At 48.5% G+C, this 15,301-nt stretch overlaps 2 protein-coding genes across 3 annotated transcripts in view; both read left to right on the top strand.

Moving 5' to 3' along the window:
* The window catches only part of MAP4K1 (mitogen-activated protein kinase kinase kinase kinase 1), a 90,671-nt gene that overhangs the window by 64,342 nt on the left and 11,028 nt on the right, over positions 1-15,301 (top strand). For both annotated transcript variants that reach the window (XM_082231028.1, XM_082231027.1), the window contains 6 exons: positions 867-943; positions 6,698-6,758; positions 8,510-8,615; positions 9,988-10,046; positions 11,618-11,721; positions 14,706-14,880. In XM_082231028.1, coding sequence (XP_082087154.1) covers positions 867-943; positions 6,698-6,758; positions 8,510-8,615; positions 9,988-10,046; positions 11,618-11,721; positions 14,706-14,880 — 582 coding nt within the window. The remainder of the gene's footprint in view (positions 1-866; positions 944-6,697; positions 6,759-8,509; positions 8,616-9,987; positions 10,047-11,617; positions 11,722-14,705; positions 14,881-15,301) is intronic.
* LOC309537574 (uncharacterized protein) lies at positions 3,336-5,913 on the top strand (the record flags this gene model as incomplete). The annotated part of the gene is made up of 3 exons (XM_082232471.1): positions 3,336-3,693; positions 3,878-5,396; positions 5,781-5,913. Exons 2-3 carry the CDS (start codon positions 3,988-3,990, stop codon positions 5,911-5,913), a joined length of 1,542 nt encoding a protein of 513 aa, XP_082088597.1. The 5' UTR covers positions 3,336-3,693; positions 3,878-3,987.

The following is a 15,301-nucleotide window of genomic DNA, read 5'->3' as shown; positions in this document are numbered from 1 at the left end:
TGTGCCAATCCACTCACTGCCAAACTCCCCCTTTAGGTAGGGTTGCCATAAGTCCTTTTTTTTCCAGGACACATCCTCTTTTTTTCAGGATTAAAATTGCTGTCCGGGCGGATTTTTTAAAAAATTTGGCAAAATGTCCAGCAGAGTCATGTGGTCTGGGCTTGGTGGGAGTTTTAGTCTGAAAATCTAGAGGACACAAGGTTGGGGGAAGGCTGTTCTAGTGCCTTAGACTCAGAACTGAGGCACCTGGCTAAGCTAGTCAGCTGAGAGACTAGCAGAGAATCACAAGAAAGCAGTGTCTTAAACTAGCTAGTAAAGGTAAAGGGACCCCTGACCGACTCTGGGGTTGCGGCGCTCATCTCGCTTTATTGGCCGAAGGAGCCGGCGTACAGCTTCCGGGTCATGTGGCCAGCATGACTAAGCTGCTTCTGGCAAACCAAAGCAGCGCACGGAAACGCCATTTACCTTCCCGCCGGAGTGGTACCTATTTATCTACTTGCACTTTGATGTGCTTTCGAACTGCTAGGTTGGCAGGAGCAGGGACCGAGCAACGGGAGCTCACCCCGTCACGGGGATTCGAACTGCCGACCTTCTGATCGGCAAGTCCTAGGCTCTGTGGTTTAACCCACAGCGCCACCCGCGTCCCTCTAGCTACATACTGTATAAATCCCTTCTCTTGTGGCTGAACTCAGAGGATGCTGGCTCAGCTACAAAATCTTGGAGGAGTCTGGGAGGGCAAGCGTTAACACCCCACTGCCCATAAGGAGAGGCCATATGTACATGCTAGACCATGGGTAGGCAAAGAGGCCCAAGAGGCTCACCCCCCCATTTAACTCCCAGCTGCATTTCCTCCCCCATTTTTGCAGAGCTGCACTTAATTCTGGGGGCTGAAGAAGGGATCTATGCCTTGAACCGGAGTGAGGCAGAGCCCACCCTCGAACTGGTAAGACAGAGGAGGTGCTGTGGGGGGGGGGGGTCTGAAGGACAGGGAATTTGCTTGTGTGGAGGGATGCAAAATGGAAAAAAGGACCACTGAGCTTTGATAGCATGCAAGCCAAATTCTGAGCCGATATCCCGTAGCGTGAATCAGTTATCCCCCAAAACACATCATAATCACCACCACTTTGCGGAATCAATTGAAGACTATTATTATTATTATTATTAATTGAAATTATATATCGGCCTATACCCGGGGTCTCAGGGCAGTTCACAGAATAAAATCAAGATACGAAACCACAAAATACATAATAATAATAATAATAATAATAATAATAATAACCAGAACTACAAATCAAATTTTGGAAATATAAAAATCTTGAATGGGCAAATAAACTAGGCAAGATCCTTGCCTGGCAATTAAAGAAACAAAGAAATGAAAAATTAATAAATAAGATAAAAGTAGAAGAGAAGACAATAAGGGATATGACAGAAATCAAAAAAGAATTCGAAAAATATTGTAAAAAATTATATCAAAAAGAAGAAGTGCCAACAGAAGAAATAGAGGAATATATAAAGAAAAATAAATTAATAGAGATAGCAGAAGGAGACCATAAATTCTTAAATGAACCAATATCAACCGAAAAAATTAAGGAATCAATTCAAAAATTAAAAATAGGGAAATCCCCAGGTCCAGATGGCATACCAGCAGAATACTATAAAGAAATGTTAAATGAATTAATTGACCCACTAAAAGAAGTAATAGAGAAAGCGGTAGAGAAGGGGAATATTCCAGACTCTTGGACTCAAGCGTATATAACGCTCCTGCCAAAACAAGGCACGGACTTGGAATCTGTCTCAAATTATAGACCCATTTCGTTGTTGAATTCGGATTATAAAATTTATGCAGGATTATTGGCTAACAGGTTGAAAAAAATTATAGGAAAAATAGTGCATAAAAATCAGGCTGGATTTGTGGAAGGAAGACAAATAAAGGATAATATTAGAAATATAATAGACATAATGGAATATCTACAAGTAAGAAGAGATAAACAAGCAGCCCTGATTTCAATCGATGCGGAGAAGGCTTTCGATAAAGTCTCATGGGAATTTATGAAAAAACTATTAAAAGAATTGTGTCTAGGCGAAAAATTCCAAAAAGGTATAAATGCAATATATAACCAACAGAAAGCAAAAATTATTATTAATGGAGAATTTGGAGAAGAAATCAATATCTTTAAAGGTATAAGACAAGGATGCCCCCTATCCCCAATGTTATTTATAATAGAATTAGAGGTTCTATTAAAGAAAATAGGGCAGGACAGCCAAATAAGAGGAATAGCAGTTGGTGAAAAATGATACAAGTTAAGAGCCTTTGCAGATGACGTTATGATCACAACAGAAAATCCCCTACAATGCACACCTAGAATATTGGAATGTATAAATGAATATGGCAGATTAGCAGGATTCAAATTAAACTATGGGAAAACCAAAATACTAGTGAAAAATATGGAAGAAAAAGATAAAGTGAAATTACAAGAAATTACAGGATAGGGAATTAAAAAGAAAATAAGGTATCTTGGAATAAATTTAACATCAAACACTATAGATTTAAGTAAAGCGAATTATGGGAAAACATGGAATGAAATAAAAAATGATTTGCAAATATGGGGGAAATTAAATCTTTCCTTACTAGGGAAAATATCGGTAATAAAGATGAACATATTACCAAGGATGATGTTTTTATTTCAAAGTATAGGGACCCCGAGGGTCATCTAGTCTGACCCCCTGCAATGCAGGGATCTTTTGCCCACAGCCATCCTTGGGTTGGTTCGAACCACCAACCTTCTGGTTAACAGCCAGACGCACTGACTTATTCCTAGGGCTTTAGATTTTTCTTAAAAAAATGTCTCTGTTGTTTTTGTGCTTTTAACTATTTTTAACTATTTTATGTGTTAAAAGCCACCTTGAAGTGGTGGTTTAGAAGGCAATTAATAGACCAGTAATAACAATAAAAATGAAAAGATTATAATAATCCAGGTATTAAAAATTGTGGATTCACGTATCTCAGTTGAGGCAAGCATAGACCTTCAGAAGCAGTGCTTGGCCTCAGTTTGCTCCATCTGTAAAATGGACACAGTAGGAAGTCAGTTGTCATGAGGTTGGTTGAATGGATCAAGTGAAAGCCTTGAAATTTAGGAATAAGTGTGGGTTGAGGCACTCTCACAGAATAACAAAACAGTGAGAACTCGGAGAATCTTCCTGCCAGCTTCACCCTCATAATAATAATAATAATAATAATAATAATTTATTATTTATACCCTGCCCATCTGGCTGGGTTTCCCCAGCCACCCTCAGCACTTAGATGGGGCTTTCTGACCATTTGACGTGCTTGATGTACCGTATTTTTCGCTCCATTGGACGCACCCGACCATAGGGCGCATCTAGTTTTTAGAGGAGGAAAACAAGGAAAAAATATTCTGAATCAAATGTTGTATAAACTACTGTATTTAATAAACAACCGGTATATCAGAATCACATTACAGCCATGTAAAGTGAATAGCAGTCAACAATGGCATTAAGAACCATCACCACTGTCATTAACAAATGAAGAGAGACTTTAAGGTTTGAGTACTCTTCTAGTCTTCTGTGAACCCCAAGAACTCATCACTGCTAAAGTCAGAATTTATGAAGCTCAGTTGCTCACAGTCACTGACATCACTTTCTTCGCTATCTTCATGTAAAATACCATCCAAAGTATTGCTAATGCCACATTTTTTCCTCTCAATCCTCTTCCTCACCTCTCTCAGCGAACAGCCTGCCAGCTGCTCGCAAACATTCTCTTTACTTGAATTACAGTCAAGAAACAGCCAAGCAGAGCTTCTCAGCGGCAGGCTTGGGAGGCTTTCCTTTCCCCCACTTTTTTCTCCCCCCCCCCAAGCAGAACAGTCCCCTTTTCCAGCCTCCTCCTCTCCATCCCTTTCACCCAAACTCCTCAGGTGATGTCTACAATTTCTCCCCTTCACTGCTCCCTCTCCTTTGCCCTCTACCATGACTCTCCACTCACGGCAACCTATGGTACCTCATCTCCCTTCACCCAGCTTTTGGTCCCCCTCCTCTCCGTCCTCGCCCTCCCCTCTCTCAGTGAACAGCCTGCCCACTGCTCCAAACCTTGAGGGGAAGGGCAGGCTGTTGGCAGAGCAGCACCCCCCACCCCCATTCAGCAGCCCAGAAGCGTGGGGATGGGCGCACAGCCTGCCCACTGCTCCAAACCTTGAGGGGAAGGGCAGGCTGTTGGCAGAGCAGCACCCCCCACCCCCATTCAGCAGCCCAGAAGCGTGGGGATGGGCGCACAGCCTGCCCACTGCTCCAAACCTTGAGGGGAAGGGCAGGCTGTTGGCAGAGCAGCACCCCCCACCCCCATTCAGCAGCCCAGAAGCGTGGGGATGGGCGCACAGCCTGCCCACTGCTCCAAACCTTGAGGGGAAGGGCAGGCTGTTGGCAGAGCAGCACCCCCCACCCCCATTCAGCAGCCCAGAAGCGTGGGGATGGGCGCACAGCCTGCCCACTGCTCCAAACCTTGAGGGGAAGGGCAGGCTGTTGGCAGAGCAGCACCCCCCACCCCCATTCAGCAGCCCAGAAGCGTGGGGATGGGCGCACAGCCTGCCCACTGCTCCAAACCTTGAGGGGAAGGGCAGGCTGTTGGCAGAGCAGCACCCCCCACCCCCATTCAGCAGCCCAGAAGCGTGGGGATGGGCGCACAGCCTGCCCACTGCTCCAAACCTTGAGGGGAAGGGCAGGCTGTTGGCAGAGCAGCACCCCCCACCCCCATTCAGCAGCCCAGAAGCGTGGGGATGGGCGCACAGCCTGCCCACTGCTCCAAACCTTGAGGGGAAGGGCAGGCTGTTGGCAGAGCAGCACCCCCCACCCCCATTCAGCAGCCCAGAAGCGTGGGGATGGGCGCACAGCCTGCCCACTGCTCCAAACCTTGAGGGGAAGGGCAGGCTGTTGGCAGAGCAGCACCCCCCACCCCCATTCAGCAGCCCAGAAGCGTGGGGATGGGCGCACAGCCTGCCCACTGCTCCAAACCTTGAGGGGAAGGGCAGGCTGTTGGCAGAGCAGCACCCCCCACCCCCATTCAGCAGCCCAGAAGCGTGGGGATGGGCGCACAGCCTGCCCACTGCTCCAAACCTTGAGGGGAAGGGCAGGCTGTTGGCAGAGCAGCACCCCCCACCCCCATTCAGCAGCCCAGAAGCGTGGGGATGGGCGCACAGCCTGCCCACTGCTCCAAACCTTGAGGGGAAGGGCAGGCTGTTGGCAGAGCAGCACCCCCCACCCCCATTCAGCAGCCCAGAAGCGTGGGGATGGGCGCACAGCCTGCCCACTGCTCCAAACCTTGAGGGGAAGGGCAGGCTGTTGGCAGAGCAGCACCCCCCACCCCCATTCAGCAGCCCAGAAGCGTGGGGATGGGCGCACAGCCTGCCCACTGCTCCAAACCTTGAGGGGAAGGGCAGGCTGTTGGCAGAGCAGCACCCCCACCCCCCATTCAGCAGCCCAGGAGTGCGGGGCATGGGCGCACAGCCCTCCCGTTCCTCCAAAGCTTCCTGGGGATGCAGAGGGAAGCCGAGGCTGCCGGCAGACGAGCGAGGCTCTCCCCACCTCCCCCATTTAGCAGCCCAGAAGCGCGGGGCATGGGCGCACAGCCCGCCCCTTGCTCCAAAGCTTCCTGGGGATGCAGAGGGAAGCCGAGGCTGCCGGCGGACGAGCAAGGCTCTCCCCACCTCCCCCATCCAGCAGCCCAGGAGTGCGGGGCATGGGCGCACAGCCCTCCCGTTCCTCCAAAGCTTCCTGGGGATGCAGAGGGAAGCCGAGGCTGCCGGCAGGGGAGCGCGGCTCCACCACCACTACCGAAGACCAGTCCAAGAGTGTGCCGCACTCTGGCAATTTGGCTCAAGGGACCACACATTCGCTCCATAGGACGCACAGACATTTCCCCTTACTTTTTAAGAGTAAAAAACTGCGTCCAATGGTGCGAAAAATACGGTACATTTCATTAAAACAGCCTTGTAGAGTGGTGCCCCGCAAGACGAATGCCTCGCAAGACGGAAAACTCGCTAGACGAAAGAGTTTTCCATTTTGGAGGTGCTTCGCAAAACGAATTTCCTATGGGCTTGCTTCGCAAGACGAAAATGTCTTGCGAGTTCCTGCGGTTTTTTCCCCTCCCCCCTTTTTCTAAGCCGCTAAGCCGCTTATCAGCTGATCTGATAAGCTGATAAGCCGCTAAAAGCCGCTAATAGCGCTAATCCGTCAATGGGCTTGCTTTGCAAGACAAAAAAACCGCTGGACGAAGAGAATCACAGAATGGATTCTTTTCGTCTTGCGAGGCACCACTGTACTTTTATCTCCATAAAACCATAGAAATGCATTTAGAACGAATTATAATACAACTTTAACCTCTTTAAGACGATCGCTGAAACAGACACTTAAGAATAAACTACACTTAAAAATCAGCCATGCAGTTAGTGACTTGGCAGTGTGGGATAAAAACTGCATAGCTGCACAAACCCACCCAAGAGCACTCTGAAAACACCTGAACCAGAGATCTAAAAACCAACAGCAAACGAGCCTGACAAGCTTCCCTTGGGAGAGGGAACCAGGTGAGAGGAGCCACCACCGAAAAGGCCCCGCTAAACAGTTTTCATGTTCCATTTCCCATATCCTGACTCCTGTTTCTTCTCTCCCTCTCCCATCCCTGCCACAGCTCTATCACAGCCGCACAACTTGGGTTTACTGCATTGGGAACGTCCTCATGTCACTTTCTGGTGAGTTGATCCCACCAGGATAAGGAGGGGGGGGGGTGAATAATTTAGAAAGCCAAGTCAGAGCATAAGGGAAGTGCTCTGGGTGTGCGGAGAGGAAGGCTTTGCAGGGCAGAGGGCTGGATGGGCAAGACCAGTTTTGATGCCTGCAAGTGTGAAATATACTCGGGAGTCGAGAGTGGATTTCATGCTCTTTATTCAGCTCATGGTGATGAGGAGGAATGGAAGTTCCCCCAGAATGTCTGCTTTATATACATTATCTACACAATAGGCCCCATGTGATAGGTTAATTCTGGGATTCTCCTGTAGGCCAATCGGGTTATGGATTCACTTCCATCTGGAGCTGGATTGGGTGGCTCCTGTGGACCAATCAGACTGCTGCATTCTGGGTCCTATTGTTCTAGGGCCAATCAGACTGCTGCATTTTGGATCCTATTCAACTCAGTACATAACAAAGTGCTAGCTACTCAGGTGGGGCTTGGGAACAGTATGGGCCATGCCTGGCTGAATTCTGGTAGAAAATCCTCAGCATCATTAATAACCAAAGAACTTTGCTGGATCAGACCAAAAGAGACCTTTCTAGTTTTCTCATAGTGGCTACCCAGATGCCTCAATAGGAAACATCAAGGCATGGGAGCAGCAAATAATCATTTGTTATTTATTTGCTTATTTTGCAAATGCAAAAACGGCATTACAACCCGAGACCACCAACACAGTGTGCACAGGATAAAAATTGAACACACACGAAATAAGAATTCAAAAGACAACAAAGTCGCCCCTGCAGATGCACAGTTAAACATTTCACAAATGGCTAACTGATGCCTCTGTGGATGCAGTCTTAAAACAAAAAAATTGTGGGAATGTTCAGGGATCCAGGAGAGGATATATTATTTGGTTATAGCCTTTCCACCTTGTGTTAACAAGTTCACAATTTAACAGAGTAACATTCCCCCTTTTAAACTCACAGTGGATGCGTTAGCTCAGGTTCACCAAAGCCTCTATAATAACTGTTCTGGTATTTCCCCCTTATTCCCTCATAAAAGATAAGACACGACACAGTCTTCTATAAAAGTATAAAAAGAGTTTACTCACATTCTGTTCACAGTCGGATCCCAGAAGGCAGACTTAGCTTAGAAAAGTAACATACACCTGGAAACTATCTCATAAGGAGACAGTTCCTTTGTCTTCTCTTGGCTGGAGGCCAAGAGAGCATCTTTGAGTAAGCAGATGTTGCTTCTTCGATGCAGGTAGTCAAAGAGAGAGAGATGGCCTCACCTGTGCTTTTGTCCTTACCTGCACAGGTGAGGCCACGCCCACCTCCAGTCACATGCAGAGGAAGTCTATCCCAGCCCAGAAGGAAACAGGAAGTTGACCTGCTGGCTGGACAAACATTCGTCCCCATGTGTAAACATGTTCACTCTAGGAATGTTGTACTTGACTGCTCTTGTGTTTCACATCCCACAAAAATAAATAAACCATCAGCCGGTTGCCTGAACTTCATGATGCAAGGCACCTACCTGATTTCTAATCCTTTCCTGCTCAGATAAACTGCCTCTGCGCTTGGAGGCTCTGTTGGGCCACCTTGACTGAAAGCTGTAGACAGGCCACCCCTAGTTAGCTTGCTCTTAGGAATACCACCTGCGAGGCCTGAATGGTGTAACTACCCATGCCCTTGGCTGATTATGCCCGCTTGAAGCAGCAGCAGCACTGATCCTTTTTTCTTTCCTTGCCCTCCCCCTTCCCCCTCTAACCAGGCAAGGCCCCCCAACTCTTCTCCCACAACTTGCCGGGCCTCTATGAGCAGAGCCGCCGAGACCAGCGCTCCGGGATCTACATTTCCCCCCACCGGCTACTCCCCAGGTAACCCACGCCAAGAACTGTGGGACAAGGGCAAGGAGGAATGCGAGTGCATGTGAGAACGGTTCTCCTTTTGCTCCGGCTCCCTCAGCGCAGTATGGGGGTGCCTTCTGGTGGTTCCTTCACTGCAAGAAGTGAGGTTACAGGGAACCAGGCAGAGGGCCTTCTCGGTAGTGGCGCCTGCCCTGTGGAACGCCTTCCCATCAGATGTCAAGGAAATAAGCAACTTATGCTACATTTAAAAGACATCTGAAAGCAGCTCTCTTTAGGGAAGCTTTTAATGTTTAAATCTGTATTGTGTTTTTAATGTTCGATTGGAAGACGCTCAGAGTGGTTGGGGAAACCCAGCCAGAGGGGCGGGGGTAGGTATAAACAAACAAACAAACAAACAAACAAACAAATAATAATAATAATTATTATTATTACATGGATGGCTTTGGATTCTAAACCTACATGGTGGGTTAATGAAAGAGAGAATGAGAGAGGGGGGAATGGGCGGAGCTTGGAGGGGTTTAGCGGGAAGCCACAAAGTGCATTTCCCCTATCTGGTCGTCTCAACGCTGCCCTCTGCTGGCTGGAGGCTTACAAGGTTGCTTATGCCCAACAGAAAATTCAGGTGTACAGTGGTGCCCCGCAAGACGAATGCCTCGCAAGACGGAAAACTCACTAGACGAAAGAGTTTTCCGTTTTGGAGGTGCTTCACAAAACGAATTTCCTATGGGCTTGCTTCGCAAGACGAAAATGTCTTGCGAGTTCCTGCGGGGTTTTTTCTTCCCTTTTTTCTAAGCCGCTAAGCCGCTTATCAGCTGATCCGATAAGCTGATAAGCCGCTAAAAGCCGCTAGTAGCGCTAATAGCGCTAATCCTCTAATCCGTCAATGGGCTTGCTTCGCAAGACGAAAAAACCGCTAGACGAAGAGAATCACGGAACGGATTCTTTTCGTCTTGCGAGGCACCACTGTATTCTGCAGCATGTTCTCGACGCATTAATTTGTGCATTAGCAGTGGATTCCCCCATGCTTTCTGTGTAGTGAGCTCTCAGGTGGTGGTTGCCAGATTTTCAGCCAGCCCCTGCAGCTGTGTCTTTAACGGTGGCTTGGTAATGATACAAATTGCGTGGCAATTGTAGAGAAGGTCATAAGCAGCATAGATGGTGAAACTTATGGTATAAAACTGGCTGCGCTACAGGCAAGAGGAAGAGGAGATGCAAACCACCTCGCATTCCACCTCCTACTGAGCCCTGGGCAGGGTCAGAGTTTGCAGCTAACCCTAAAAATACAACAGACCTGTTCTCATCTCTGGCTCACCATTTGCCACTTCCCACACCTGCCCATCATGGCCAGCCGACCATCAATCCTTCTTTCCTCCCTCCTCAGGAAAAACATCGTCACCACCAAGATCCCGGATACAAAGGGGTGCCAAAAATGTTGCACAGGTGAGTGCCATTCCAGCCCTGACCTGCAGGGGGAGCAGCGCTCCCATTCTCACACCCCAACCCTTCATGGTCAGGTTCATTGTCTGGGCTCACGAAATCACACCTATGGGAATTTCGACCAATTCCAGAATAAGCAGGGAGATAGGGCTGCCATTTTCAGAGAGTGGAAAAATCCAGATACAAAAGTTACTGAGTTGTGGGTTTTTTTAGGGGTGGGGTCCAAGTTGTTGAGTATGCTGGTCAGTAATCGCAGAGTTCAAAGTTGGAGCTAACTCTTTATTAGCAAAAACACGATCTCCATGGAACATAGCTGTCAACCGTCCCTTATTTGATGGGAAAGTCCCTTATCCCAGCACTGTGTCCCGATGATGTCCCTTAAATTTCCCGGGTTTCAAAGGAAGCAGCTCCTCTCCCTCCCTCCCTGCTGGCCAGGGAGGAGGGAGGCTCTAACTCTGTTGCTTGGCTGTGTTGCTCACCCAATAAGAAGTCTAAGAACGACTGGGGGGTGGAGCTTGCATGCCTTGTGCCGATCAAATCGGCCGCCTTGCCTGGGGACTCGCCTTTGCTCAGCGCTTCCCAGCGGAGAGGTGACGGTGGTTTTCCTTGCTGCATCCCCTTTGCCGGGTTGCTGCACTGTGGGAACCACCGCTTGAGACTTCGTTTGGCTGCCTACTGGGCTTTCTGGCTTTGGCTCGGAGGGGCTCAGAAATTGAACATACCTGTGCTCTGAAAAGCCCTGATTTTGGCTGCTGATCCCTTATTTCCGAGGCTGCTGGTCCCTTATTTTCAAATCTGTAAGTTGACAGCTATGCCACGGACTTGTTTGAGTTTTAGGCCTAGTGAGCAGAGCAGCTCATTGCCGATGGTCTTACTCCATGAAAATCAGTTGCCGAGACTGTAAGTCCCTGCCTCTCCACAGCCTCTCCAGGGCTTTTCCCAAGCAATTGGAGACTGTGCCTGCATTCAGCCAACCTATCCTCTGCCCTTTTCATGCCTTTCCTGGTTTTGGGAGACGATTCTGGACTTCTCTCTGCCACAGACTCTCCCTGCCCATTAAGCCCTGTCCCTTCTTCAGCTTCCGACATTTCCCCCTCCCAGTCTTCTCCCTCCAACCACTCACTGTGGTCTCCACCCCAATCGTTCTGCCCGGACACTGAGGTCCAGCTCCGAGGGCCTTCTGGCGGTTCCCTCATTGCGAGAAGCCAAGTTACAGGGAACCAGGCAGAGGGTCTTCTCGGTGGTGGCGCCCACCCTGTGGAACACCCTCCCACCAGATGTCAAAGAGATAAAAAATCTACCTGACATTTAGAAGATGTCTAAACTGTTCAGGGAAGTTTTTAATGTGTGACATTTTAATCTTTGTTGGAAGCCGCCCAGAGTGGCTGGGGAAACCCAGACAGATGGGTGGGGTACAAATAAATTATTATTATTATTATTATTATTATTATTATTATTATTATTATTATTCCCTGGCTCTGAGCCTTCTTCCCTTGGGGGCTCTCCAGCTGGTTCCTGCCACTATTCCTCTGCATCCCACCATTCCCAGACAGCCTGTTCCTCTTTTCTTGCAGCCAGGAACGCACAGACCGGCTGCTACTACCTCTGTGGGGCACTGGAGGCTGGTGTGGTGTTGTTGCAATGGTACGAGCCCATGCAGAAGTTCATGCTGGTCAAGGTAAGGGCCTTTGCCTCCACGAGAGGGAAGAGAAGGCACAGTGAATGCTTTATGGCACCGGCAGAAGCCATGCCAGCTTCTGACCAGATCCTGGAATGTCCTGTTTTTTGGTCTTGAACTCTCCTGCGAATCAGCTGCCTCCTACGAGAGCTTGGGACCAAAAACCAAGCGTCCTGATTATGATCAGTGGGATGTTGGACGGCATGTTATGGTAGAGTTACCAGACGTCCCCGTTTCCTGGGGACAGTCCCCGGATTTGTGAATAAGTCCCCAGACAAATTCCATCCTTGGAATGTCCCCGGATTTAGAATCATAGAATCACAGAGTTGGAAGAGACCACAAGGGCCATCGAGTCCAACCCCCTGCCAAGCAGGAAACACCATCAGAGCACTCCTGACATATGGTTGTCAAGCCTCTGCTTAAAGACCTCCAAAGTAGGAGACTCCACCACACTCCTTGGCAGCAAATTCCACTGTCAAACAGCTCTTACTGTCAGGAAGTTCTTCCTAATGTTTAGGTGGAATCTTCTTTCTTGTAGTTTGGATCCATTGCTCCGTGTCCGCTTCTCTGGAGCAGCAGAAAACAACCTTTCTCCCTCCTCTATGTGACATCCTTTTATATATTTGAACATGGCTATCATATCACCCCTTAACCTCCTCTTCTCCAGGCTTCTAACATTTCATCTCCCCCCCCCAACCACCAAAACACAAACAGTGAAAACCCCAGGCGGCTGATACATTGAGTATACAATATTCATTAATATACATATTCAATAATATTCAATAATAACATATTCAAATTAACCATATGTACACTTCTATAATACCTTAACACTCCTCCTTCCACAAGGTTTATTTAACTTTTAACATTTTAATTGCCCCAGATTGTTCAAACCTACTCAAATAATTCAATATCTTCTCAAACCAATCCTCCTCTTTCTCACTGACCTTAAACCCTTTCACTCTATGTATCTTCACAGTTAGGTATTCTAAAATAATAATATTATTCAGTTTTTTCCTCCATTGGTTCACCCCTAGCTCTTCTGCATTTTTCCATTTACTCGCTGTAACCTGTCTGGCTGCAATTACCATCAATTTTACCCATTTGCATTCCTCTTTTGTTTTTAATTCAGTCCCCGGATTTCATCTAATGTCCCCGGGAAACACAGTCTCAGCAGCCTGGAGCAGTTGGCTCTGGCTGGCTTCAGGAGCTGCTTGGAAGTCCCCATATGATGGTGGTGCAGGGGCTCAAAGCTGCAGCTTCCTGGCTGCTTCCACCTTCCCTGACCCCAGCAACTAAGTTGAAAAGGGAGGCTTCATGCTGCCTATTGGAGCAGCCTCCCAACTCCTACTTGAGCCAGTGTGGTGTAGTGGTTAAGAGCGGTAGTCTCGTAATCTGGTGAACCGGGTTCACTTCCCTGCTCCTCCACCTGCAGCTGCTGGGTGACCTTGGGCCAGTCACACTTCTCTGAAGTCTCTCAGCCCCACTCACCTCAAAGGGTGTTTGTTGTGGGGGAGGAAGGGAAAGGTTATGAGCTGCTTTGAGACTCCTTTGGGTAGTGATAAAGCGGGATATCAAATCCAAACTCTTCTTCTTCTACTTGCGTGCAAGCAGGAGCGGAGCGGGGATCTCTCAGCTGTGAAGGGAGGCTTCACGTGGCCTATCAGAGCTTGGAGGGGGGCAGGGATCTCTCATTTAGGCAACGGGAAGCCTCCCTGCCCCCTCCTGCTTGCACGCAAGTAGGAATGGGATTGGGGCTGCTCCGATGGGAAGGCAGGCATTGTACTGCCTGAGAGATCCCTGTCTCCTCCTGCCTGCACGCAAGTAGGAGTGGAATTGGGGCTGCTCTGATGGGAAGGGAGGCATCGCGCTGCCTGAGCCTCGCCACTGCCGCCACTCTCAGCCCTCCTTCTCCGCCTTCCATGCCTGACCCACCACGCACCGCTTCTCCACCACCACCGAAGAACCAACAACTCAGGGCATGCCCAGGGTCATGGAGAAAGGAGACAGAAGCCTCGGAGGACGGGGAAACGTGGTGGTTGAGCTCAAGGCGGCGGCCACCCCTCTATCGCCACCATCGCTGAAGTATCAACGTCCCGAACATTTATTTTTGTTTTGTTTAGTTGTGTCCGACTCTTTGTGACCCCCTGGACCAGAGCACGCCAAGCACTCCTGTCTTCCACTGCCTCCCGCAGTTTGGTCAAACTCATGCTGGTAGCTTCGAGAACACTGTCCCACCATCTCGTCCTCTGTCGTCCCCTTCTCCTTGTGCCCTCCATCTTTCCCAGCATCGGGGTCTTTACCAGGGAGTCTTCTCTTCTCATGAGGTGGCCAAAGTCTTGGAGCCTCAGCTTCAGGATCTGTCCTCCCAGTGAGCACTCAGGGCTGATTTCCTTCAGGATGGAGAGGTTGGATCTTCTTGCAGTCCATGGGACTCTCAAGAGTCTCCTCCAGCACCATAATTCACAAGCATCAATTCTTTGGCGATCAGCCTTCTTTGTGGTCCAGCTCTCACTTCCTTTTTTTTCTTCCTTTTTCTTCCTTTTTTTAAATTTTTTTTATTAGAAATTTGAATTCATCATTAATACACATATACAAACATACAAACATACATTTCATACAATCCTTAAAAATGTTCAAACATACTTACACTCAATCCCACAAATAGTTCCTTTCCCCATCACCATCCACCAACCCTTCACCCCACCTTTGTGTTTGACTTCCAGTCTACTCAATTACAATTTCTTTCCACTTCTATTACTTTCTTTCACACACCTTTACCCTAATTTCATACTTCTTTTTCTATTACACATTGTTTTCACTTCCATACATCCCGAACGTAATATTTATTTATTTTATTTAAAGTGTCCCCGGATTCATTGAAAAAAATCTGGTAACCTTAGGTGGCTTCGACGATGGCAGCCACTCTCCATGCAGGGCTACTTCTGCAGGCTTGTCCAAGTACCCTTCCCTTCCTTTCCCAGTATTTCGACTTCCCGCTGCCCTCGCCGCTTCCGGTCTTTGAGATGCTGACGTCCCCCAACGAGGAGTACCCGGTGGTCTGTATCGGGGTGACCAAGGGCCCCCCAGGACAGGCAGTCCAGTTCCAGATCATCAACCTCAATTCCCTCACTTCCTGGTTCATCGATGACGGCAGCAGTAAGAGCACTTGCAAGTGTGTGTGTGTGTGTGTGTGTGTGTGTGTGTGTGTGTTTGCAAAAGCATCAGGCTGCGGGGAGATCCAGAGCTGGAGGGGCTGTATTCTAATCCAGAATGGTTGTGGCTAGGATTTTTGTTGGAGGGGGGGAACCAAAGTTGTGGAGCTTTCCTTGGAAAATCGCGGGGGGAAATACCCCATAAATAGGAAATTGCAGGAGGTACGCTTTTGCTGGATGGAGTGGATGGGGTGCGGAACCCCAGATAATTGAGTATTTTGGATGCTTTTCAATAATATTTGTGGATCCAGGCCCCCCCTCCAGCTATGCCCATGCCCAGAGAACAAGACCTGGGAGCGGGGTGGGGGGTGCTTTGCCGACCAAGCAATAGCAGGTCTGGCTGCCTTGAACCAGGGGGAAACCTT

Source organism: Podarcis vaucheri (assembly GCF_965113315.1).
Source record: "Podarcis vaucheri genome assembly, chromosome: 7".
Taxonomy (NCBI): Eukaryota; Metazoa; Chordata; class Lepidosauria; order Squamata; family Lacertidae; genus Podarcis; species Podarcis vaucheri.
This window is presented reverse-complemented; position numbering and strand designations above follow the sequence as displayed.